This window comes from Mus musculus, chromosome 3 (assembly GCF_000001635.26).
Source record: "Mus musculus strain C57BL/6J chromosome 3, GRCm38.p6 C57BL/6J".
In the NCBI taxonomy this organism is placed as follows: domain Eukaryota; kingdom Metazoa; phylum Chordata; class Mammalia; order Rodentia; family Muridae; genus Mus; species Mus musculus.
Genome location: NC_000069.6, coordinates 14,845,463 through 14,872,526, shown reverse-complemented (window position 1 = coordinate 14,872,526; position 27,064 = coordinate 14,845,463). Strand labels below are relative to the sequence as shown.

At 40.2% G+C, this 27,064-nt stretch overlaps 1 protein-coding gene and 1 long non-coding RNA gene across 2 annotated transcripts; one reads left to right on the top strand and one right to left on the bottom strand.

Annotated features, from left to right (window-relative positions):
* Positions 1–145: 145 nt before the first annotated feature.
* Car3 (carbonic anhydrase 3) lies at positions 146–8,989 on the bottom strand. Its single transcript, NM_007606.3, has 7 exons — positions 8,922–8,989; positions 8,080–8,277; positions 5,606–5,724; positions 4,086–4,178; positions 3,230–3,292; positions 2,330–2,485; positions 146–985 (listed from the first exon to the last, which is right to left on the bottom strand). Exons 1-7 carry the CDS (start codon positions 8,953–8,955, stop codon positions 866–868), a joined length of 783 nt encoding a protein of 260 aa, NP_031632.2. The 5' UTR covers positions 8,956–8,989; the 3' UTR covers positions 146–865.
* Gm41999 (predicted gene, 41999) lies at positions 8,462–26,214 on the top strand. The gene is made up of 4 exons (NR_168331.1): positions 8,462–8,748; positions 20,784–20,849; positions 22,268–22,361; positions 25,114–26,214. It is a non-coding gene; the product is annotated as a predicted gene, 41999 (long non-coding RNA).
* Positions 26,215–27,064: the final 850 nt, after the last annotated feature.

Here is a 27,064-nt window from a genome sequence, read left to right as displayed (position 1 = left end):
CCATCTGTCTTTTATTGTTTCTGTGATCAATGCAAGCTCTTGGCTTCAGTGTTGACATTCCCTCCTTCCTGTTCCAGGAACCAGACATCCCAGCCTCCAACTCAAAAGACACCTGACACAGTTTTTTTTGTTGTTGCTGTTTTTGTTTTTTTTTTGTTTGTTTGTTTTTGTTTTTAATAGGCATGCAAAGATTAAAGTAGTGAAATAAAAAATAAATGGCTCTACTTTGGGCAAAGAAAACCATCTTTATGAAGAAGAAATTTAAATGCTGGATCAAACATTTTAAAACACCTGGCTTCATGGGTGTGTTTTATAGGTGACTAAAACCAGGCAAACTTGGTAGTAGGCAAATTTTTAACGAGTGATGGATTATCGCTGGTATTATTTGAAGTAAAACACATTATGAATTCAGTTTTTGAGATCTACAATGATGTTAACGTGTGTTTTCACTTAAGTGTGGTAAGGTCCGCATACTCCTCCATACCCGGATACATAGCATGGGCCCATCACTTCTGTAGTATTTGTAACTCAGCCTGAAAGTAGGAGTGCTGAGATTCTGAGTCTAATATGCTCAGTGAGCCACTGTTCTCTATCGCTATTTTTCCATCTATTTCTTCCTCACTGAATTCATACTAGAAATACTAATTATTATTATTTTTTTTTAGAACAGGTGGTTATTAAGAATGTTAGGTGTGAAATTCATGCTTCTGGGTGAGATCATGTCAAAAGGCACTGCGGTTGCATGTGACTGCTTCTCCTCTTCCTCTAGGTGTTGTCGGACAGCTTGGAGTAGGGAGCACCAGGAGGAGACAAGCAGGCTCTTCAGGGGCAGAGTTTCTTGCCCGAAGAGGGCAAGCTCAGAGCCTTACTTGAAGGAGGCCCTCACCACCCTGCCCTTGACAGGCTGAGGAGGGCGCCAATTCCCCACCAGAGGCACCGGGGGCTCATTCTCTGCGCTGGAGAAGAGGCTGCGCAGCTTGGCCATCTGCAAGAGGAAGCAGACTGTTAGAAACCACAGGCTTTCTAACTGGCCAGACAAACCACAGCCAGGCTCCAGGGATAGGTCCTGAGTTTGTAAGCCCCAGCTCATAACATAGACCGTTTCTTACATCCAGAATTCCCTGCTCTCAGAATTACACCTTCCACACCAGGGTTCAGCATGAACTTTATATACATAGAGGGGATGGGGATGTATCATATGCCTGAACGTAAGAAAAACTTCAAAAGGCTCCCACAGTGTAATCAAGTCAAGTGTTTATGGAATTACATTTTAAAGGACTAGAAAGAAATTTAAAACGGGGTATATGTTAAACTGTGTACTATTCTTTTTCTTAAGGGATCAGAAAATGAGGAATTCTCATAAAAAATATCATGTCTTGGTAGTTGAGGTGGTTCAGTGTGTAAAGGTGCTATGGCCAAGTCTGACAACCTGAGTTCTACACCCAGAACCCACAAGGCCACAAGCTGCCTTCTGAACATCAGAGGTAGACTGTCAATGTTAAAATATATTATGCTCCACTACTAAATTTTCTTTTAGCTTTCTTCCCCCTTTAAAATTAAAAATTGTCATTCGACCTTTAAAATCTTTATACCAATTAACAAGATTGTTAAAGGTGAATCTTGATTTTCTTTTTCTTTTTTAATGTTGGTTTATTCTTAGGTCCACCCTGGAAGAAACACACAAGCTGCTTTCTTAAGTCAGGCTGGCAAACTGATTTTACTGTGAGACATCCTATTCCAGGCTGTGAGCCCTGTGGGGTTCACTTTAACCATGTTCTCCATGTCCACACCCATTTAGCTTTCCTGGAAGTCGTGTCTTGTAAGTATTGTCAGCACATTCTTTAGATAAATGGAAGTAAGATAGGGGTGAAGGGACAAGTTAGGAACTCTTGGAAGTAGACAGGCTGGGCCTGGGATGAGAACTTTGTACTTGGTTGCCCTTGTGGAGAAATAAGTTTTGTTTCTGAGCCTCAAGCTCTTTTTTTTTGGAAAAAAATCTAGAGAAACGCAACATCCCGCAAAAGGTGTCTTGCTAAGTCATTTCTGCACCTTTCTCCTCCTCAGGCCTGAATTTGCTACCCCATCTCCTAGCCAGTCTTCACTCATACTAATGAAGGAAGTTCATGGGTTCAGGGTCCCACCGGCTCTTAAGGGATTGCGTTGTCCGACTACCCTTAGGAAGCATCCTTGAACCGAACTGAACAAGCTGAGTGTATTTCTACAGGCCGGACTGTGAGACATCTGAGGACCACGCCACCAGTCTAGCTCTCAACATCTATTTCAGCTTTTGCGGTCTGCAGTCCCCAGTTAACACGCAAGTTGGGCTCACCTGGTCTGAGCTCACAGTCATGGGCTCTTTGAGCAGCAGCCACACAATGCACTCCTCGCAGGGCGGCGTGGTGAAGGAGCCGTGATAGGTCCAATAGTCCCGGCAAGCAGGGAACAGGCATGATGGGTCAAAGTGTGTAAAAGGGGCCTCCTTGCCCTGGAAGACACCAAGCAGGCTCTCTAAGCTGGCACGTGCGCCAAGCGCCCCCTAGAGGCCTCATCTATTCTTTCAGGAGAAGTGATTTCAATAGCGAAAGGGAAAGCAGACATTTGAATAGGTTCGGGCCCTTCACTAGTCAATCACAGATGAAAAGGAATCTGCTTGGTGTTCAAACTTTATCTGTCATAGTCAGGGCAATATGTTATGCCTTGTTTACACGATGGGTGGGACTGAGAGTCTGCCCTTTCTCCCAGAGGAGACTCAGACTGGAGTAGAATTACTTCTTGGAAGTTTGATGTGACGACTTTCACTTTAGTACATGCCATGCTTAGAATACTTACTTCTAGTATTACACCTAAAAGCAGCTCCCTAGAACAACATCAAAGACAACTAAAATGTGTCTATTAGTTACAAGAGTTTACTGTTAATATTTAAAATATATGGGGCTACCAGGAAAGGACAGTACCAGGATCGAGAGAGTGACTGTGCCTGGCCTGAAGAGCCTCGGCAATCCTGTGCCCACCGTGGTAGGAGAGAGGCAAGCAGACCCTGGGACCTCCACTTTCTTCCTAGGGAAAGTACTGATCTGACAGGCTGACTAACAATTGAAATAACAGCTGTGACAGTGCTCTAAGGTCTCAGCACTAACAAATTTACTTTTGTATGTAACGTAGGGTATCAATCAGACAGTGACAATTGATATTGTCTTAGGTTTGTAGAGGGAAAATGGTTCACCCTTACCTTCGTCTTAATTTTGTCCAGGGCATCAAGAAGAATCTGGAACTCGCCTTTCTCCCGTCCTATCTGTAAGAAAATGACATCAAATGAGATATTTTCCCCTCTGCCATAATTGAAGATCTTCTTAAAACTGATTTGACCCATCCACATGTAATCAGTATTTATGTCTTCCATATTCTCAGGTTAAGCCAAATATAAGTTTATTTACCCTGAAAGATTGTAGAGTATATATTTTCTGATCTAAATTTGGATTTCAGCTCTCTGAAGTGCAAAACCACAAAATTACATGTTGTTCCTTGGCCCTCTGCAAAGTCATCCCATTCTTTAAAAGAGTAAAAGCCAGAGCACACTTGGTATCCACAGCCACACCCACACCCACTGTCTTTTTTTCTCACAGTCAGTGAATTCAGAACCTAGAACAAACTAGGTCACTTGGAATGAAAAAAGTCGGATTTTCACTGCAGGCTTAAAATTCAGATTGGGTTACCATGAAGTTCACGTGTTAATGACACTAAATCCACTTTAAACCAAGGTTGGCTGAACAACACACACATTGCTTCTGCCACCCTAGTCTGAGATCCTGTGGGTGGCGGCCTCCCTAAGCCAAGGAGAGGTCTAGCCAGGCGCCTGGCATCACAGACATTCCCAGCACTGGCTTTCTGGTTTCCACTGTGATGGAAATAGAGTATTGGAGAAGGAAAATGAACACCGTCAGCCTTTGCTCTTGCCTTTGGAAGCTTTGCGTCTCCACCCTCACACATGCCTCAAACAAAAGAAAGGATGGAACACGTGGTCTCCTAAACATTAGAAAGGGACTACATCCTGAACAAGAAAAAATGAGTGTCAGTATCTACTTCACCTTCAGGAAAATGCCAACCACAGCGATGCCATCAGGCTGCTTCAGAGCCTCTCCAAAGGTGTTATACTTTGGATTCCAGTGAACCAGGTGAAGCTGCAACCACCAAACACAGGTTGTGAGATAAATCCTTTGATATGGAAATGGGCACTATTATCCACAAGAGACCCAAAGGTGTGCAGTCTCACGGTTGTTACTGAACATCTTCATGGAAGTTGGTGAAATTCTAAATATTAATAAGCAATACTTGGTGACATTTCAATAGTTCAGATAAAAATTGTATGGAAGCTCCTGTCCCTGCTTAGACAGAGCTCCAGTGTCTGGCTTATCTTAATTTAGGATGTGAGCACAGCTTTAACAATCAAGTTGTCCATAGTGAGTTACTTAAAATAGCAAGAAATAGTTCATAGCTGCTAAAATGTTATATTCAAGTTCAAAAAATGTGTGATAATTCCAGACACAAACATCGCACTCAAAGCCTTTTCTACATTTGAAAAAAATTAGCCTGGACTTTCTCTAGTGGTGGAGGAAAACTCTAGCAGAAAGATGTTCCTAATACTCTATTGCTTTCTTCTCTCTAGATTGGCTGTAGAGGAATGGCTATACCCTTCTAAATGTGCATGGCCAGGCCTGGTCAGCACTTGGAGTTTCTTTGAGTTTACTTAGCCACCAGCTAAGTGGCCAGGGATGCCCGAGGGATCAGATACAGTGTGTTGCCACAGCCACATTTCTGTCCCACCCCAATGCTAATCACCATCTGCCTTGGAAAAGACCAAAGCAGAAAAAAAGAAATTTTGTTCACTTCTTGTCAATGCTATATAGACCTGGCTTCCTAATGAAAACAGAGGAGACCTATCTTATTCCATTTGCAAATCATTGCCTTAAATGAGATGCATACGTGTATAAGCATACTTCCTTAAGCAAGCAGAAAGGAGGTTTGTAATTACAGGAAGCTGTTTTTGAAGCACTGCATATACTCATAAGAGTGGTATCTGAAGCTAGTTTGTACAAAGAACCCCAGGCCCAGCCACTGTGCCTCTGTTATGTAACCCTCAAGGGTGTCAGCTGCCAATTTGTAACATTGTACATAAGGTTGTAGCGGGAATCAAAGGAGCTAATGCGTACTGGTGCTTCACATGAATTTGCTTCCTTATTGCCAATTTGTAACATTGTACATAATTTGTAACATTGTAACAATAATTTGTAACAATTTGTAACATTGTACATAAGGTTGTAGCGGGGATCAAAGGAGCTAATGCCTATGGGTGCTTCACATGAATTTGCTTCCTTATTGTTCTGGTTCTATTCAAGTCTATGGTCCATTTCTCAGTGTAACCTGGGGAATACTCCCGGAGGATGCTAACCCACTTGCCCACTTCTCTCTGACCTAGCATATTTGATGGCTTCACTATATGTTAAAGCTAAAACATCTTCAGTGAGAGGCTGAAGCAGAAAGGTTTGTGTTCCTAACTTTCCCATGGTGACTGTTAGAGACCTAGAGTGAATGGGGCAGGTCCTCCTACCTCAGCAGCGTATTTTACTCCGTCCACGGTGTGCTCAGAGCCGTGGTCATCAGAGGAGCCCCAGTGAAGATGGAATTGGCGAAGTCGGTAGGGTCCAGAGAGAGGACCACCCCTCAGCACTGCGAGTAAAACAACAAGGTCAACTGGTGGATTCAGTTTGCCTCTGCAGAGCTCTGTCTGAAACAAGCATTAACGAAACAAGTCTTGAAACATGACTCTGTGGATAAAAGATGTCACCATCTGGGAATATGGAGTCACTCCCACCGTGCTTGTAACTTGAAGTCGGAATATATCAAGGTAAGAATTTTCTTTTCTCTTAATTTTGCTTGCATGCCTTGTCATCTTAACACTCTAGAAAACAAATTAAAGCAGCAGAGGTACTATGAGGGCCCTGAGAACAGATCAGCAGTACAGAACTGTTGGGAAGAGCCACACATTTGACAGGACTTAGGTACTGTTCTGAGGTCACACTCTCATTGTTGTGTGATCTCAGGCAAGACACTCAACTTCTCTGAACTGGTCTTTGAATCTCTGAGAAGGTGATAATAATTCCACACTTTGTGAGCTGCTGTGAGGATTAACTGAGATTTAAGCTCATCTCACAGTGCCCCTGTCAAGGACCATGGGGCAGGCAGGAATTCCTTTTTCAAGTCCCACTTTTAGTTGTGTTTTTCCTTAGATGACAAGTGAGAACCCTGATGCACATCTGCTTTAGACTGTGTCTACTCAAGTCAGATGGGACAAAAGTTCAGGAATGTCCCAGGAAGCTAGTCCAGGTGGACGGCTCTATATGATCATTCTTGGGCATTAGTTTGGGCTTGTACAGCACTTATCTTAATCTCTCATGTAATCTGGTCTCAATTCCTTCTGCCTAGAGAGTAATTTAAAGGTGCAGATATCTTCCCAAGGATGATGAAAACAGTACAGAAACTCTAAAATCAAGATATAACAAGGTACACCCAATGCAAATTGCATTGTACGGCAGCTGTTTTAGAAAGGCTCGTCTTCTTTCAGTGAGACAGGAAACCCCACAGTGCAGACTTAAGCAGTAATTTTAGGCTTGAACCAGCTTGATCATATGGAAGGGAAGTAGTTTGATTTTTTTTTTTTTTTGTAGTTTCCTGTTCAATCAGTGGGAATAGCTATGATTTGGATATGAGTCTAATGTATTTACTAAATACTATTCATTTATTAGTAATTATTAGCTTAGTTCATTGTTAATTATTTATTATTAACCTATTAGTTTTCTAATCATTAAATCTCTAACATTCAACTATTTTTCTTTTAAAAATGCTATTTCATGTGTTTCGGCTTGGTGAGTGATACTTTTATTTTGTTATTTTTCTTGTTATACTTTTATTTTTGTTTTTTGGTTTTTGTTCTAAATGATACTTCAGCTTTTAAGTCAAAGAAAAACTGGGAAAGGGTAACATGTAACGATAGCTCAGGAAGTAGTAAGTTTTTGCTCTCCTCTTACCTTGGAAGGGAGGAGTTGTCTGTCACTCTATCATTATTTCTTATGACATCACCAGAATGGCCATTCTTGTTTAATCAACAAAGGATATTTTTAGTTTAATGAAGAATGTGGTTCTAGAAAATTGCATTCTTACTTACTAAAGACTAATTCTCACTTAGATTTATTTGCAACAAAGTAATGCTTGTTTTTTTTTTTTTTTTTTTTTTTTTTTTGGAGACAGAGTTTCACTCTATAGCCCAAGCTGGCTTGGAACACATTAGAAACTCAAAGGTCGCTGCATATTTATGGCAGTCCTCTTACCCCTGCCTCTTGAGTATTGGGATTGCAGGTATGAGCCACCAAGCCTTTCTGAAATTTCAAATTACCTGAAATTAGTATTCAAATATTCAAAGTATTTCAAATTCATCTTATTTTATTTCACAGATCAGTTACTAATGTAGGTTAAAAAAATAAAACCTCCCATGAATGCTTCAATTCCACACTAACATTGATCCAAGAAAAAGTGGTCATATACATCAGAAACACTCACCACAAAGATACTTCCTGAAACCAGGCCTCTTTAACTCACACAGTGACCCTGCCTTTTCACATTAATTAGCCTCCTTCCATCCGCGAGGAAAGAGAGGACCCATTTTATTTCTTTCATCATGGTTGAATCTGTTCTCCATATCACCAGGAACCATAAAAACGTTGTCTCTCGGTGGTCAGAAAGCCCATGTGGACTCTCTGTCCTCCCCTGGGGATCCACACTCTGTCTCTGGAGTGTTTTGCTAACTTTTAGCTTGGGCATATGGCCATTTTGCAGCAACGAGAGGGTGTGACATTCCTCTTCATTGTGTGAATATAGTTCTCCACAACTAAAGCCAAGTCTAAAGTCATCTCCATTTCAGGGATAAACTTCTCCCGCTTCCCATAATTCTGTTACCGTGTCACAAATTGCGTCTTGCCATTAGATACTGAACACACTCACGTGACCCTGCCGAAGGGCTATACTTACTAGACCTGTCATAAGTATCATCAAACACAACTCTGCAGGTCTTCCCATTGTTCAGGATGGTCTTAGCAGAGCCAGGGTCATAAGATGCTGACCAGGGCTGCAGAGAGGGGTCATGCTTGATGTCTTTAGTATGCAGTTCAATGGGTGACTGGTTGTCCCCTTTGGCAATTGGATAAAGTTCATGCCAGTGATCAGGACCTAGGAAGTAAATGGAAGAGAATTTATTCATTTAATAGTACAGCTCAAGGCCTCTATTTAGTGAACTGTGCCAGCAAAGTGTACAGAAGCCAAAGAGTGACTGCAGAAAGGTCTCTGGTTCAGATTGAGCAACACAGCACTTTGATTTCAAACCTATTTAGAAGCTTGCTTACCTATGCTCAAAGAGCGTTCCAATCTCCACATTCCCTCCCCTGGCTTGAGAACCATGTAGCCAGAAAAGCTTATCTTTGAAATGAACCACAGATCGATCATATATTTTTTGGAGTACTTTGCAGCTTGGAAGGGATATTTTCTTCTTTTTCCCAAGGCTGACTTGGTCAAAGCAAATATTGTTACCGGACCCCAAGCTCAAAGAGGCTCACTTCTCAGTTTCACAGAAAAAATTCAACTGGACCTGACTTCTGGCTGAGTGACTTCTCAGACACATCATCGGACCTTAAGCTAGTTATAGTGAGTATGTCTCTGAGCTTCAGGTTCCTCCGTGGAAAGGAAAACAGTGAGTCGTGTTAAAGACCAGCAGCATGGAACACCAGAAAGTTTTCACTATATGCTAGTTCTTAAGGATTCCTCCCTGCACACCTGTGCAATGCAGATACACCCTGTTGTGTCCTGGCCCCACTCACCATTGTGGCTGGCGTAGCCCCACTCCTTAGCCATGGTCACCTTTCGTGTTTCTCAGCGCTGGACAGCTCCTGCTCTTTCTTGCTCCTGTTGTCCGGCAAGGTCTCCAAGAGTTCGCTCTTTTATATAGATCTCCTGCAGTGTGCATGACCTTATTAGGTCAGCGGTGAGGCAGGGGGCTAAACTGGATTGGGGTGGTACTCAGAAGGCCGGGGGCGGGAGAAGCCAATGAATTACAAGAGCTGGACAGCTGTCCGGGTGAGAGGGTAGCAGGAGGGGGCAGGGAGGAGGCGCGGAGGGGGAACGGAGGGGGACAGAGCCCCCCCTTTCTTGGCTCTGCAAGAGCCCTGGCTCCTTCCTTTGTTCACTTTGCAGGCTACCAAGCAGCTGAGCTTTCTAAGATCTCCCGCTTTGGCTGGTTCCCTCCAGTTTTCCTGCACTTGGGGGTCTGGAGGAGCAGCCGGCTCATGCTGCAGTCTGGTGTTACTTAGCAACTAAAAGTTGCACCCGCGGCTCTTGCAGCCTCTCTCAGAAGACTTTTAACTCAGAATGGAGGACCCGCTGCAGTCTCCGGATGCTGGGGTTCCTTTCCCTGCAGGAATCCGGTTAGGACGGAAAGAACTCCTCTGATCCTCTGACTAGTGCGTGATTCTCCTACGGAAAACCTGTAAAATTCTGGGAATAGAGATGAGGAGGAGTCTGGGAGTGCCCGCTTTCCAGTCCCGGTATCCTTAAGGGATGAGTCTGTAAGGTAGACTGCTTAGGCGTCACACCAGTCTAGCTTAGTTTGTCTAGTACGACTCAGGAGCACAGCACTGGATCCCTGGCCAGGGAGGGACTCTGCACCCTAGCCTCAGTCAGCAGCAGTCTGGGACAGAGCCACAGAGCTTTGCTCTGTTCATCTCAGGGCACCAAGGATACCCGAAGTTGAAAGGGTACAGTCAAAAATGAGTACACTACATAAAATTTTCACTTTCTAAGACATAATTAGAGACAAGGAAAAAAAGGAAAAGGTCTATGAAATCGGTTTGGGAGCCGGCTGCGCGGGGCGGGGCGGGGGGGGGGAGCTCGTGTCTTTTCTCTCAGTTTTAATGTGTTTTGTAATGCAATAAACCACATAAACAGAGACTAAAACTGGCATATCCCACTTGTGCATGACAAAGGTATAATTAGAAATATCTGGTTATGGCTCACATGAAAGAAGCCGGTATAATAGATGTTTGCAATTCTATGTATCTATTATGAAAAAAAAAATCTTGTTTGGGCAAGAATATCTTGAGACCAGAAAGATACACCGTATCTTGGAAATGTCTTGAACAAGATCTCTGCAAGCATTTTCTTATAACTTTTACTTTTATAAAAATGACGTTTTCATTTTGCTTTTCCTCGTGGGTAACAAAACCTGAGAAGGAAATCTCTCATCATGGCAACGAGAGCTCATCAGCTAGGTATGTGGAATGGCTGACCACACTCAGAACCTGGACGCCAGGGGAGTCAGTCTCTAGGGTATTTTTGTGACCAGGGATCACTTGATCCACACAATAGCACTGTGGAATCAGGAACTCTCAGTTAGTTTGGAAGATCCAAGCAAACACAGAGAAACAAATACCGTTAGCTCTAAGGGTGTATGCATGCCTGGGTTTCTAGCTCACCGGGATGGCTGCTGCTGTATGTGAGATTAATAGAGGTGCTTTAAAGTTACAGCCACATGACTGTTGATGAGTAAGCTGTAGTCTCATTCCATGCTGTCAACTGTGACACAAACTCTGACCTGGATGATCAGGAGACTGATAGCTAAATCTTACCAAGATTTATTTGAAACTGAATATTGAGATAAAAACACAATGAATTATAAATGCAATCTAGTAATTTGTAATGCTACTACTGTTTATGCTTTAATCTTTTTAGTGCTTTTTAAATGCTTTATTTGCACCCTAACAATGTACATAGTGGGGCGTATTTTAAAAAGACACTAGGTAGAATTTGCAACTAATTTGGATATAAGTTTGCAAACAGTACTTTGGATAAAATTAGTGAAAACTATAATTTAACATAATTCGGAATAACTGTGTAAATATAAGCCAGGAGCAGTGGCTTGTGCCTTTAGTCCCAGCATCAGGAGTGAACAAGGCAATCATGTCTCTATGAGTTCCTGGCCAGCTTGGTCTACATAGTGAGTGCAAGAGCAGCCAAGGTTACATAATAAGGTCCTGTTGCAGAGAGAGAGAGAGAGAGAGAGAGAGAGAGAGAGAAAGAGATAAGGTCCTGTTGCAGAGAGAGAGAGAGAGAGAGAGAGAGAGAGAGAGAGAGAGAGAGAGGTAATTATATCTCATTTGAACTCATCTGCAAATAAATTTTTCAAAAAAACCTGATCAGCAAATTATCACATTCATGCTACTGAGTTACTGCAACTTACTTAACTATATATTTCAAAATTGCCTACCCTCAAAGGAAAAGATTCTTCCACATTGGGAATAAGACTTTTAGGCTTTAGGAGTTGGCTTGAATAGGAACAGTTACGAGAATACAGGTAGGAGAAAACTAGGAGAAAAATAAAAGAGCTGTTAATAATGATCCCCTCCCATTCTCCCAGCAGAATCATGGGAAAGTTGGTGCAGTGGGCCATTTTCTGGATTTGTCTCCCCAAATGAGTGTATGCAGAGAAAGAGATCAGGGGGAAGAAAGGAGAAAAGTAGGCAAAGGAGAGCCCTTGGCAAAGTCAGCTTGATCATATTGCTAAGCTGAACGTAAAATATTAAAAGTGATAACATTTAGATTTGTATTGCCTTACTAAAAAAGAAAAACATGAACTAGGATTTGAAGTAGTTTTATAAATCAACTCAAATATTTTGTTTTAGAGCATAAGTTTTTACTAACGTTTATTTTTATAGAATTTTTACAGAGTAAGTTCTAAGAGAGAAATGCAAAGAAAGGCAACAAAACTTAGAATTTTCATAAAGCTATCTGACTGTGGTGGACAGCCCTACTTTGGCCTTTCCCCCTCTTAAATGTCAGCTGAAGCTTGGCTAAGGATATGCTATAGAAAATGACAGGCTTGATTCCCGAGTCTGCTGCTAGTGACAGCTGAGGAATCTGGACCCGGCTTCTCTTTGGCCACTGTTCTTGGCAAGGCTGGAGGAGAGCTGCCTGAGTGCCTACCCTAGCTGGGATATGCCAGGATGATCACTTTACTTGAAAGTGGGAGCATGAGTCCCAGCACGAAATCCTCCCAGATCCATCAAGTAAGAGCTGGTCATCAAGGTCCATAAATTCAAACTGGTTTCTTCCAAACCTAAATGGTTACTTTCATAGTATAAATATATTATATTAAGTATACAGATACAGTGTATTATATACTATATTATATATAGCATATACAATAGATATAGTACATTAAATTAAAGCATATTAAATGGAGGGAAATGATTGAATTTCATAGTTTATTTTCTTAGGATCAAACGTTTGTCATCAAAACTTGTTTCTAGTAACCTAATGATAATGTTTGTTTATAGAACTTAATAGGCAGAGTCTTGTTTTGTGTGTTTTTTGTTTGTTTGATTGTGACTTTTCAGAAGGATTTAAGCTGCTTGCCTAGCTTTTTGTTTGGTCTTAGGTACTTCCTATGGGAAATGGAGGAAATAGTGCCTATTACAAGGTTCTGTTGATACTTACATGACAATATATAAGGCAATTGATGGGGATGTGTTCTTACAAAACCAAGGTTATATTTTGTAGAGTGAAGAATATGTTTTGTAGAGCACAGTATGGCACGTGGCGGGGGGAGAGCGTGATTCAGTGAGCCCATGCTGAGGCATCCTTCCCCACCACCAGGTACCAGCCATATGACCAGTCTAGTATAGAATAGAGTTTATTTGGGGGTATGGGAAGGGGAATTGAGAATGAAGTAGAGGCAGAGAAAGAGAGAGGACAGAAACACATACACACACACACACACACACACAGAGAGAGAGAGAGAGAGAGAGAGAGAGAGAGAGAGAGAGAGAGAGAGAGAGAAAGAGAGCAGACCATTGAGAACATATGAAGAGAGAGGTAAGTAGGGGAAAAAGGAGAGAGGGAAAAAGTTGTCAGAGAGAGAAGAGAGTTAGAGAGTCAGAGAGAGGGGGAGAGGCCAAACAGTTTTTTGATTGTTTGTGTACTTTTTAAAATAGCAAGCTGGACCTACCTGGCTGTTGCTAGGTAACTGTTGGGCAGAGTGTAGAAGAAATGTCAACAAACATAGCTTTGGATAGTAGAGTGAGTACTCAGCAAAATTAGTGTCTCTCCTTGCTCAGCACATTTATCATCTCTGCAAAGTCATCTTGTAGGCCATAAACAGTGCCTTCCTGGCATGATACAAAGTGTAGGTGCTAACCCATAGACATCGTTACATTAAACATATGTCTTGAGTATATGAAATAAAAGTTGATACTCACAGCATTCACCCTTTCCTACAAACTGTCTTGTTATGCTTGGAGTAATCATGCTTCGGCCCTTTGCTCCATAGAATCATAGCAAACCATTCATCCACAGAGAGCCAATTATATACAAAATGCATTAATCCAACTCCCAGCACTCCAATAATACCTAAAACTCATCTGAGGAGCTTTAAAAATATTCATGCTACTTGATGATCAGGATTTTTGTTTCCAGTGAAATTCATACCGCTAATGGTGTTTCGGGCATTGTCAAAGCATGGTATACATGCTCTTCATCCATCCTTAATGGCATTTCTGGTATTTTCAAAGCATGGTCTTCATGCTCTTCATCCATCCTCCATTGCATCTATAGGCCTCCTTTACACTTCCCATAAGGCATGTATTCTTCCTTGCTCTGTATCTTTTCACTGTTTCCTTTGGTTCAGCTGTTCCTTCATTTTTCTATACTTTATAGCTTAAAACGGTTTATATCAGGAATTATGTAGACTGTCTCATATGCATAAAAATGACATGTTCTTGTCATGTATAAGATCAATGATGCATTAGACTGGTCTTTTGTTTCCAGCTTCCATTCTAACTCAAGGCTAAGGCACTTATTGATGTTGTAATGACTTATGCTTGGGGAGAAGAAACAATACTGTATCTACAATCATGTAAAGTAGTTTGCTTTCTGGGAAGAAAAATACATCAACGTCATTTCTATAGGAGCTAGAAGAACATTATCTTGATTCCCCTGATGGTACTCTTTGTATACTTCATAATATAAAGCATTGTGACTCTCGGATGATTAGATGCCTTCTCAGAATAGCACTCACTCTTCTCTGCGTTCCTAACAGTAAACAGTGTAATGCAATTACACTTAAAAATTAAAATGTTAAACGAATTTTTATTCTCAGGTTATGAATTTAATTGAATATCTATTTAAAGAATTTAAGTGTTAAAGGGTTGGCTTTTAAGTCGTAAATGCCATTCTGCAAGACATTCCTGGGTGGGCCCCACATCTAGAGCTGACATTCTAGAGGCTTAAGAAAAGACTTCTGCAAAGACTTGGCTCTGGACAGGCCCTAGGGAGGACAGAATCTGGGTAGAGGAGGACATGTGGCAATGATGAACAGTGCACACAAAACAGTTGTTTATGTGCTTGCCAGACTCACCACAAACAGCCATACTCCAGAGAACTAGTCGGTTTTATGAAACCTGACCCATTCTCAAGAGGCAGCCTTAGCCCATGCATAAGCACAGAGCCACAGGTCGAAGTCACCTTTTCCTAGTCCACACTTCCTAAGGTTGCACCACCCAGCCCTACCTCACCCACGATCAAGCTCCCAGCTCAGAAAGATTTGGGAGGCAAATGGCCTCAAAACACAACAGTATGTTGCAGACACTGGGATATTGGAGACTGAATTTCTTCACCTTCCATGTAACAGGGCACATTATCATCTTCACTGACCACTCTAAAGTGCTATTACTCATTTTTTTCTAAAGCTTAGTAGTCAACAATAACAGGACTTTTCACTTGGGACATTGCATCTTATTACTATTTTATCCTGTTTATCCAAATAAATAATGAAAGTCTATTCTTAAATGTTTTAAATGCTGAGTACTAACGTGAGAAACTTTAATATTGTAAGAGTAAAAATAGTTTCTATAGGAATGTTATGCAAAATGTAAATGAAGAAAATACCTAATTTAAAAAATGTTATGCAATATATCTCTATTTTTCTTCTTCATTTTAAGATAAATTTTTATTTTATGTTCCACAAAAAAGAAAGTAATTTTAATCAAACTACAACCAAATGCTTTAAATAAACTACCAATTATGTATTACTATTCCCTATACCTGTAATACAAAGTTATGGTTAATTATATTTCATTGACTTAAGAGAGTTATTTAGACATTTTAAAACTTTATATTGTCCCATAATCAGCATCCAAATGCTAACACCATTGCATACACTAGCAAGGTTTTGCTGAAAGGACCCAGATATAGCTGTCTTTTGTGAGACAATGCCAGGGCCTAGCAAACACAGAAGTGGATGTTCACAGTCAGCTATTGGATGGATCACAGGGCCCCCAATGGAGGAGCTAGAGAAAGTACCCAAGGAGCTAAAGGGATTTGCAACCCTATAGGTGGAACAACATTATGAACTAACCAGTACCCCAGAGATCTTGACTCTAGCTGCATATGTATCAAAAGATGGCCTAGTCAGCCATCACAGCAAAGAGAGGCCCATTGGACTTGCAAACTTTATATGCCCCAGTACAGGGGAATGCCAAGGCCAAAAAGTGGGAGTGGGTGGGTAGGGGAGTGGGGGGGGGGGTGAGTGTATTGGGGACTTTTTGGATAGCATTGGAAATGTAAATGAGGAAAATACCTAATAAAAAAATTTTAAAAAACTTTATATTGATTCTTAATAAATTTCACATTATGCCCCTCAATCTCACTCATCTTCTCACCCCTTCACATCTGCCCTCCACTCTTGCAACCTCACCAAATAAAAACAAACAAATTAAAAAACAAAACAAAAATATTGCATTGTGGAAACTGCAGTGTGTCACAGTGTACCCTTTTGTTCACACCTCTTTACTTGCAAAAATGTCCATTGCAAATGAGTCATTGGTCTGATTTGAGGTCTCTGGCTTCTGTCACATCATCATACTGGATCCTCTCCAGGACTCCTCTCAGTTACCCTGCTGTTATCCTGTGTCAGTGAGACCCTACAGTTTTGTATCTGTAGAACCAGCCCTTTCACTCAGCCCCACAGTACATAGGTAGGGTAGATGTTGAAGTACACCAACTCAGAGCTGTGAGTATGGGTCTGGGTGGTAGTTGAGGTGGTCAGCCTTTCAGCTCTCCTGCCTGAGAGGCTACCAGGGCTAGCTCTACTTTGCTGTAAGCAAGTTAGGGTCTATTCAGCCCAGGTGCTGCAGTCAGTGAGAAGTGGCCAGGTCTCACCACCCACTGGCCAGCCTTCCTGCCTGCTGCAAGTAGTGAGGGTGAGCAGTAAGGAAGCAAAGGGTGTCTCTCTCTCTTGACCACAGCAGATGAGGGGAAGGCTAGCTCTCCAGCCAAAGATAAGGGGTGGGGACAGCTCAGCACAATGCTTAGATGTCAACAAGGCCTTAGACAGTAGCCTTGATCAGAGAAATCTCCATAGCCTTTGATCACAATTCAGGTCATCAGCATCAACACAGACTCCGGCAGGACCATAAACCCAGACATGACCCTTGGTGGCAGCCATGGCCTTGGGTGGTTGTGCAGGCTCCTCATGCCTGCTTTGTAGTCACTGAGTCTCCATTTTCACCTTTCCCCACAGTGTATGAATTCCTCAGCTTCATTTTCTTTCTCATGTCTCCACCACAAAGGTACCCACAGAAGGCACTTGGGTGATTTCTTCCAGGTCTATCTGGCTAGAGTGAGCATTTGAGTGTTTTCCTTCCAGCCACTCTGAGCCACGGGCTATTTGGACATTTTAAATTTTACATAGATACAAAAAGAAGCATATTTTTTGGAAAAATCATATATGTTATTTGTATAAATAACTTTGTTATTTTGTTTTATTCTGTTTAGTTTCCTCCAAACCTATAACGTTTTTGAGAAATTAATTTCTGTGATATAATATTAACAATGGCTATAAATTATAGGCAATTGAAATCTTATTTACAGATTAGCATCTGATTTGATATTTAAATAACTAAACAAATATGAAGTCTTTAAGTGAATTTCCTCAAGCCAGACACTTATTTGTTAAAAAGTACCACTGTAAAGAAAATGCAATTGTGGCACATAATAGGGTTAAGCTATGTAGTCACCAAGATACCTGTAGCGTATACTTAAATGTACAAAACACATAACAGGGACCAAGAGGATCTGCTATGAGATCAACCAGCATCACTACCATTAAGTATTCAGCTAATCTGAGCCATCCAGTTCACCACTGTACAATGGTAGAGTATCATTTTCTTGTGACCTTGAAAAACACTATGCATCATGAATATTTACTAATATGAATTCCTGCAAGACTAAGAGTATCCAAATAGGTCTCTATGAATGGCAATATCTAAAACATGTGTTTTGTTACATCTAGAATAAATATTTTCTTGGAGACAATACAATGTGCGACTAAAATCTGTGATCTTTACAATAATAGTTCCATATCTGAATTAGCTGTACTAGAATGTGTTTTATTAGTTCATTCGTTTATTTTTTTTATATTTTCACATATCAGAAGTATTGAGAATTATGAGGACTTTAAGGAATTTAAAGTTGACACTAATTTTTTTTCCTTATACCAATTTACTTTAACCTTGAGATCTAATAGAATTTGACAGAAACAAAAGCTGGTTTTTATAATTTCATAAAGCTAACTTATCAGAATGCCCTATTGATAAAGGAGCAGAACTGAATGAGAAGTACTTGTGTGGCATGCAAAAGTGAGTTGCAGTTCTTAGGATAGACAGGCAGGCCTAATGAGGCTCAGAAAAGCAAACACACTCTGTCACATTCCATAGGCTAGAGCACCTAATTACTGTTAGGTAATATTTATAAATGCCAACAAATGCGACAGTTGGAAAGCATGTCCACAGTTGAGAGCCAAGAAAGTATCAGTCAGACAAACTGAACCTGTGGGATACAGTAGGTGGGTTTGTAGTGGAGGGGGAAACCCTGCTGCAGAGATCAGAGTGTCCTGTGCTGGCTTGAAGCAGCTCTGTCCTGTTGCTTCCCTCCATTAGTCCCTCATTAAATGCTGAGTTTCTGTTGATATTAACCTTAAGGACAGTTTATTCCACTGGACTCTATGAGAGCTTCTGTCCTCAAGAGTGGTAATTCTAGTTTCACATAATAGTCATTTGTTATTGACCTTAAAGACGTCCTTCTTTTCAGAAAGTACCAGGTACAAAAATCAAATAATTCACAAAGAAAGTTCTACTCTGATGAGATGGATGGACCTGGCTAGCTCTGCGGGCAGAAGTTCACATAAGAATTCCTTGCTCACAGCCAGGCTGATGCACAAGGCGTTTCCAAGATAAACAGGGCTAGACTCCCTATTTGGCAGCCATTGTATTCAGACTCGCAGCACTTTTCTAGCCTGTGCTGTCTTTCACACAAGGATCAGAAGTGAGGCTGAGAGGCACGGCTGGTCAAATCTTTCATCTTTGGCTTAAGTCAAAGACTTGCCACCTTGATATCTGACTGAGGATGAGTGATGGTCATTGTTGACTAGGACTCAGGACTCTGCAACCAGTAACACTGCCTGCGTACACAGTGATGAGAGAAAGAAATAGCCACCTGGCCATTTTCCCCAGACACAAATAAAAATTGGCATAATCTCAAAACTGAATTTAAAAAAGTATTTCTGATTCAAGTACACTCTTCATGTTTTCCCACTGTTGAAATTGTAGTACCTAAGCCTTTTGGAGTTTTCAAGGTCTTTTATAGAAGGAAAGAAAAGAGTATCTCTCTTTAATTATCCTAGAGGATAAACATAAATAGTCTTTGATAGAGGAGTGGAAAATGAATGGTTGGAACGGAGAGATGGCTCAGCAGTTAAGAGCACTGACTGCTTTTCCAGAGGTCTTGAGTTCAAGTCCCAGCAACCACACGGTGGTTCACAACCATCTGTAATGGGAGGATCTGACTCCCTCTTCTGGTGTGTCTGAAGACAGATACAGTGTACACACACACATAAAATAAACAAATCTTTAAAAAGAAAGAAAGGAATGGTTGTACATATGCATATGTATGAGCAAAAGCACACATATACAGAGGGGGAAGAGAGAGAGAGAGAGAGAGAGAGAGAGAGAGAGAGAGAGAGAGAGAGAGAGAGAGAGAGAGAGAGATTGAGATTATGTAGCCTTTACAGAAAAAGAAAATCTTACCATTTTCAGCCACACTGAGTGGAGTCAGATTGTAACTGTGTTAAGCCAAATAAGTAAGAAATAAAAACAGGCAAACTATATATTCCACTTATATTAGGAAGTCCCAATATCTAAACCAACAGAAGTAGAGAAGTGCTGAATGGGAGAAATATGGGATGCTGTGCCACGGGACTCCAGTGGAGTCAGATTGACAGATGAAAGTCTGAAAGCTTTCTCATGAGGAAAGAGTTTCAAGGAACCTTACTCCTGGATCTTTGGCTATTCCCCTAACCCATAAAATTAATTTTCCAAATCCACGTTAGTCTAGTGTATGGATCCACGTGCACTCTATATAGTATTACCTTATTGTAATGCCTTTTAAGATTGTATTCTAACATAGCTAAAGCCTTTTCCCAGTATTCTTAGATTCCAGTTAGCAGCAAGGAGTTTAACCTATTCAGTAACTAATTAAGCAGTACCATAAAACAATAAAGCACTAGCCATTAATTTAGTTGTCTGCAGAGAGAGTCTGGAATTCTCACTGAGATAGAAATTCATATTACAGACTACATTCCATGCCAAGAGCAAATTAATATACTATACTGATAAATGAGGATCCTTCAGACAAGATAATTTAACAAGGCCTAGAGAATTTTGGGGTCAGTGACATTACATTATTCTTGAGGCGTGTCAAGAGTTAACAACCCTGGTGCTATTAACACTAAGTGTAAAACTCTTGCCTGGCAGAAGGTGCTAATCTCTAATGTAAACATTTATCTGGTCCCTACAAATTCCCTTTGAAGTCACTCCCCTTGCATCTGTGCTAATCTCTAGTGTTAAACATTTATCTGGTTCCTTTTGAAGTCACTCCTTTTGCACCTGGAAAAATTCAATGTGCCTTATTCTGTTATGATTTGCAATTTACTCTGTTTTATAAAAAGTCTGAGGCTCGACTGGAAAATTACATTCAGATCCAACACCACTCTTGCGTGTTTGTCTGTCTGTCACTCCATCCTACTCTTTGCCTATCTGCTTAAGAGATCCCGTTCTACGCAGATTCAGGGACCCATAGGGTCTGCGGCAATGCTGCTGGTCAAACGGTACAAAAAAAGTAAACGTGTAGAAATGTTATGCTGTGGTTATCAATAGCCTGCAAAGTCTGGCCTGTAGGCAAGTCTTGGGATTAATGATTGATCTGGGAGGCCCCAACTCAGTGGGGGCAATGCCACTCTTGAGTAGGTAGTTCAGGGTTATATAAGTATGTAACATGATAAGTTGTATCCTTGTAATATACACAATTTTCATATGTCAACAAGATATATATTATCAATAGAGAATTTAAGAAACAAAATCAAATTTATTAAAAAATAAATTCAAAAATTAGTTTTAAAATGTCTCTTAAAGGTGGATTAGTCTGAGTGGTCTTTGGCGACTAAGGATGCACTTCTTTCTCTTTGACTTCTGGGTACTATGTGTTACTACTTTTGTCTTCAAGATAAAATTTAACTTTAGGGCTATTTATAACAATGTTTGATGATATTAAAAACAATGACTTCATGAAATTCACAGGCAAATGGATGGAACTTGAAGATATCAACCTGAGTGAGGAGACTCCATCACAAAAGAATACACAAGGTATGTACTCACTGATAATTGGATATTAGCCATCTCAACAGTCACCAAACTGGACACTCTTGTGGATGCCAGAAAGTGCTTGCTGATGGAAGCCTGATATGACTGTCTCCTGAGATGCTCTGCCAGAGCCGGACAAATACAGGGCCAGATACAAATACACCACTGCACAGCTCAAATATTAAGAAGAAACCCGACCATTTTTTTTTCAAATTCTAGGGTTTGTGGGTTTTTTTTTTAAGGTTTATTTATTTATAACTGGCTTAACTATTAAGGAGAAACATGGGCATTTTTTAAAAAAAAGGTTTATTTATTTATATGTAGGTACACTGTAGCTGTCATCAGACACACCAGAGGAGGGCATCAGGTACTATTACAGATGGTTGTGAGCCACCACGTGGTTGCTGGGAATTGAACTCAGGACCTCTGGAAGAACAGTCAGTGCTCTTAGCCGCTGAGCCATCTCTCCAGCACAAACAAGTCTTTTTTTTAAAATGTACTTATTTCTTTTTATGTATATGAGTACACCATTGCTCTCTTTAGACATACCAGGAGAGGGCATCGGATCCCATTACAGATGGTTTTGAGCCACAATGTGGTAGCTGGGAATTGAACTCAGGACCTCTGGAAGAGCAGTCGGTGCTCTCTCCAGCCCAGAGTATGGGGTCCGAGATGGAGGAGTTGTAGAAGGGATTAAAGGAGGTGAGGGGTCTTGCAGCCCCATAGAGGGAGCAACAGTGTCAACCAGCCAGAGCCCCTGGAGCTCCCAGGGACTGGACCACCAACCAAAGAGTACACATGGAGGGCCCTGTATGTGGCAGAGGATGGCCTTGTTGGACATCAGTGGGAGGAGAGACTCTTGGGCTTGAGGGTGTTCTATGCCCCTGTGTAGGGGAATGCCAGGGGTGGGAAGACTGGAGTGGATAGGTGGGTGGGAGAGCACACTCATAGAGGCAGAAAGGGGATGAGATAGGGGGTTTCTGAAGAGAAGACCTGGAAAGAGGAAAATATTTGAAATGTAAATAAATAAAATATCCAATAAAAAATGTTTGATGAGCTTAAAAGAGCCTTTATTAAAAAAAACCATGAAATATGTAAGTGTTCATCATGAGGGTGTGGAAAAGAACAGTGTATGCACAAGAAATGTCACTGAATATACATATGATGAGCATCATATATTAAGATGAAAAGGGGTCTCATAACACACAAAAGTATAAACATCTGTAGTAGTATGAATAAGAGTGCCCCTTATAGGTTCATATATTTTAACACTTGGTCATTAGGGAGTGGGGATATTTAGTAGGGATTAGGGCATATATAGCCTTGTTGGAGAAATTGTATCACTGGGGGATGCATTTTGGGAGGTTTCAGAATCTCAAAGCTGACCAGTGTCCCTCTTTTCCTTCTGCCTGTATGTACAGATGGAGAATTCTCAAGCTATAAGTTCAGCACCATGTCTGCTTCCATGCAGGCAGGCTTTCAGTCATGATCACCGTGGACTAAAACTCTGAAACTGTAAGCCAGCCACAATTAAATGCTTTCCTTTATAGGAGTTGCCTTGGTTCTGGTGCCTCTTCACAGCAATAGAACACTGGCTAATTGAAATATATGAAAAGATAATACATGTAACACACTTGGAATTTTAATAGACATTCAATAATTACTAGCTAATAAAAAGGAACCATAAAGTAGATACAATTATGTTCCGGTTAACCAGCTCCTAGTTAAATGAAGGCTTCATAGAGAAGAATCCTGCTTTTGTTCAGAACCACATAGTGTGTATGTTGTTTACTGTCAGATAGTCATTTGACATACAAACAACCAGGAATGGGAGGAGCACAAGAGGAAAAGGTGGAGCAAGAACCTGAGCTACTCAGGCATAGATGAGTCCCAGGGGAGCTGGAATTGTCTCTCAAACTAGAGTAAAGAAATCACTCTGTCCAGGACTTTGATGAAAGACTGAAATATGCTGAAAATCTCTGGGTACTATGTAGAACTAGAGTAGGGTCTTTAAAATAACACATATTTAGGTGAAGCAACTCAGATATTAACTGCATGTATAAAGTCAGTCTTGATGTCTAAATATGACTGACCTCCAGAGAGTGTCTTTTCCATTGATGACACCATACAAGCCTAGTAGAGCAGACTATTGTACTCCTCTCAGTGTGACCATAAAGTCTCTCAGTTGCAGGATCTTTGGGCTCTCTGGATTCATAAGAATGATTTTCCCCAAATGTTCTCTGTGCTCAGGATCTTCCTCAACACTTAACTTCAGCTTAAATGAAACCGGCCCAAAGTGGGCTTTCCCTGACCTTTCCATCTATGCTATATGGTTTATTTTTATAGTTCTTATTTTAATTGTCAAATTTTATAGTATGCAATGTGATAATTCAACATGTGAATATAGTATAAAAAACAAAATTTCTGTGTTTAAAGTTATTATAGTTATGCATATTTGTGAGTAGAACATGGTATTTCAATATATTTATACACCATGTGCCAGTAAAATCATGCTAATTATTACTTTTATCCCTTCATCATTGTGTTGTGACTAAAGTGTTTGAGGCTGTCTGTTCTAGGTCATAAATATGTACTAGGTTGTTGTGAACTACAGCCAGTACACTGTTTCATCACAGTACAACTTCCTCTGGAACTGAGGTCATGGTCAATGTCCTAATGTCTCCATTTCCCCCATATCTCCTAGCTTCTAATAATTACTATTGTAAACTCTTATGGGATTGTTAGAAAAAAATCACATATGCAGATTATGAAAAATTTATTTTCCAACTGTTTTGGAATATATGACAGAATTCCATTCCCTTTGTGGTTAAATAATATTTCATTTTCACATACCACATACTCATCATCTATTCATTTCCTGGTTGACTCTTAGATTTATTGTGTTGACAGCTATTGTGATGACTAAAGCAGCGCATATGAGAGAGATATAGTTGGCTCTGCTTTGAAGATACGATTTCCTTTGAATATGGACCCAGAGGTAGAATAGTTGGATCATGTGTACACCTACATCTTATTTTTTTGTTTGAAGTTCAAATTTGTGCTGTTTATTTATTTATTTATTTATTTATTTATATTACTCATTGCTGTCATTTACATCTCAAATGATATCCCCCTTCCTGGTTACACCCCCAAAACTCCCCATCCCATCTGCCCTCTCCACACTCCCCATTGCCTTTATGTGGGTGCTCCCCCACCCACCTACCCACTCCCACCCCACCACTCCAGCATCCCCCTATGCTGGGGCATCAAATCTCCACAGGATTAAGGGCCTCCCCTCCTATTGATGTCAGACAGGGACATCCTCTGCTACATATGAATCTGGATCCCTGGATCCCTCCCTATACACTCCTTAGAGCCCTATATGTATGTTCTTTCCTCGATTTCTTAAAATCTAAAGATATTACATTTGTTCACCTCCTAGAATGGATGAATGAATAGATGGATTGTTAGTTTCATTGTTCCAAAGTTAGTGTGTTCAATATAAGGCTCAGTATCCCTTCATAAAAAACAAACTCCCTGAAGAAAGTGGGACTGGAGGGATCATAGTTCAAAATAACACCACCACATGTGAGAAATCTATACCCATGTTATACTAAATGGGGAAAGCTCAAAGTACTTCTGAAAAAAGGCAAGAAAGCCCATTTTCTCTACACTTACCATAATCACGTTCAACAAGGTGCCAGTATACAAATCACACACAAACGATAAGTAGCCTTCCTACACGTCAATAACAAACATGCTAAGGAGAAAATATGAAAACAATGTTATTTGCAATAGCTTAAAATGTGTTGGAATATATTTAACCAAGAAAATTAAAAACTTCTCTACACTGAACATTGTAACGTACCAACTAAAGAAACTGAGGAACAACTAGAAGATGGAAGCATCCAAGATCACATGAATCTATATTGCGAAAATGGAAGTGGTACACAAAGCAGTCTATAGGTTCGATGCCAGCCCCATCAAAATTCTAAGGACATTATACATGGAAACAGAAACAAAAACTCTAAACTTAAAGCACAATAGACCTCAGGTAGTCCTGAGCAAAAAGGAACAATGCTACAAACATCATCATACTTAATTCTGAATTATCCTAAAGAATGATAGTAACAAAAACACAGGGTCCTCGCACACACACGTTTTTGTGTGTGTGTGTGTGTGTGTGTGTGTGTGTGTGTGTGTGAAATAGAGTAAAGGAGTCATAATTCAACCTATACAACTATAGTCATCTGCCTTTTATTTTTAGAAAATGTGAAAATACACATGAAGAAAAGACAGAGCCCTCAAAGAAGTGATAATGAGAAACTGGACATCTACTTGTAAAGAATAAATCAGATCTCTATCTTTAACCTTGTATAGAAAACAATTCAACATGAAGTAAAGACCTTAATGTTAAGATCTGGAACTCTGAAACTCTTAGAGAAAAAAAGGGGAGAAAAATTTCAAGGTATAGGCATGATCAAGGACTCTCCATAAAGGTCTTTAATTGCTCAAGAAATAATGCTAGAAATTGACAAATGAGAATACATTAAATAAAAAATGTTTCTACACAGAAAAAAAAATTCCAGAATGGAAAAAGGAAAAAAAACAAAAAACAAATCTTTGTTAACAACACAAACATATCTAATGAAGATTAACATTTAGAATATACAAAGAACTCAAAAAAACTAAATGCCAAGAAGTCAAACAACCCAGCCAACAAGAGGGTTAATATAATAAAATGATAGTTAACAAAATATGGCCAGGACTGGAGAGATGGTTCAGCGGTTAAGAGCACTGACTGCTCTTCCAGAGGTCCTGAGTTCCATTCTCAGCAACCACATGGTGGCTCACGGCCATCTGTAATGGTATTGGATGCCATTTTCTATTGTGTCTGAAGGCAGAGACAGTGTACTCACATATATTTAAAATAAAAACATAAACAAAAACAAAATATGGACAATGAAAGGGAAACTCTTTAACATCACTAGCCATAGGAAAATGCAAGTAAAAACCACACTGAGATTTATTTCACCCAAATCAGAATGACAACCAGTAATAAACAAGGAACGAAGGCTGGTGAGGATGCGGAGAAAAGGAAACCCTGATGGGTTGATGAGAATATAAGTTAGTCTCATAACCAAGAAAAGCACATGGTAGAAAGAGTCCTTAAAGAACTTACAAAGAATTTGCTCGTATCAGCCAGCTACCTTTCCTAGGTATGTACCTGAAATACTTTACATGAACGTGTCACAGAGATATTTGTATGTACTGCAGCACTGTTCACAATAAACTAAGTTGTAAAATCACCCCGTGTCCATCAACATTGAAATTAATAAAGAAAGCATGTTGTATGTGTACAATATAATTTCAGCCATAAAGAATGAGCTTTTATCATTTTGAGGAAAATGAAGGCAACTGAAAATGATCATATCAAGTCAAGTTAGAATCAGCAAATATAGAATTGTGGATCAATATTTTATAGAGATACAGATAGTCCTGCATGTATGTGTGACATGGATATAGAAGCAAAACTTCCCAGAGAAGCAAAGAAAACTAGCAGGAGGAATACATAAAGGGGAGAAAGGGGAGAAAGGGAACAAGGAGGACAAGGGGGAAAAGATGAAGAGGAATACAGGCAACATGCTTGATGTACTTGCATGAAAATATTCTTATGAAACCAAGTGACTACACCAGTCAAGAAGAAAATTATTACTGAAGCTTCTGGTTTTCACATACTGACACATGTGGTCAAGTTTGTCAAAAAGCACCAGACAACTGCCCAACCGTTATGAATAAGAAAATAAGACCACATACATTGCAGAAAGTTAATTGTACAGTATATGAGTAAATATGGTAATTCCCATGATTTATTCATTCTATGCTCTGGTAGGTTTCTGCTAACATGGCATGCACATTGAAATCCCAATTCAGGAATGAAAATCTGAAACTAAGCTATCTGCTTTTGTGTACTCTGGCACTCTCTTTCTTAAAAATATTCAAGACTGAGAATATGAGCTCAGCTATCTGCCTTTTAAAATGCTGAACTTGAGAATTCTGAAATTCAGCTGGTAGAGCTTTTATTTCCACAGAGATAAGAGTTCTAGTTGACCCAGAATTATTAGTTGTCCAACACACAATACTCCACTTATAGTCACTCTAAGCATAAAGAGTTCAAGACAAATAATCTCCCTATAGTCAACCCATTAAGCACATTA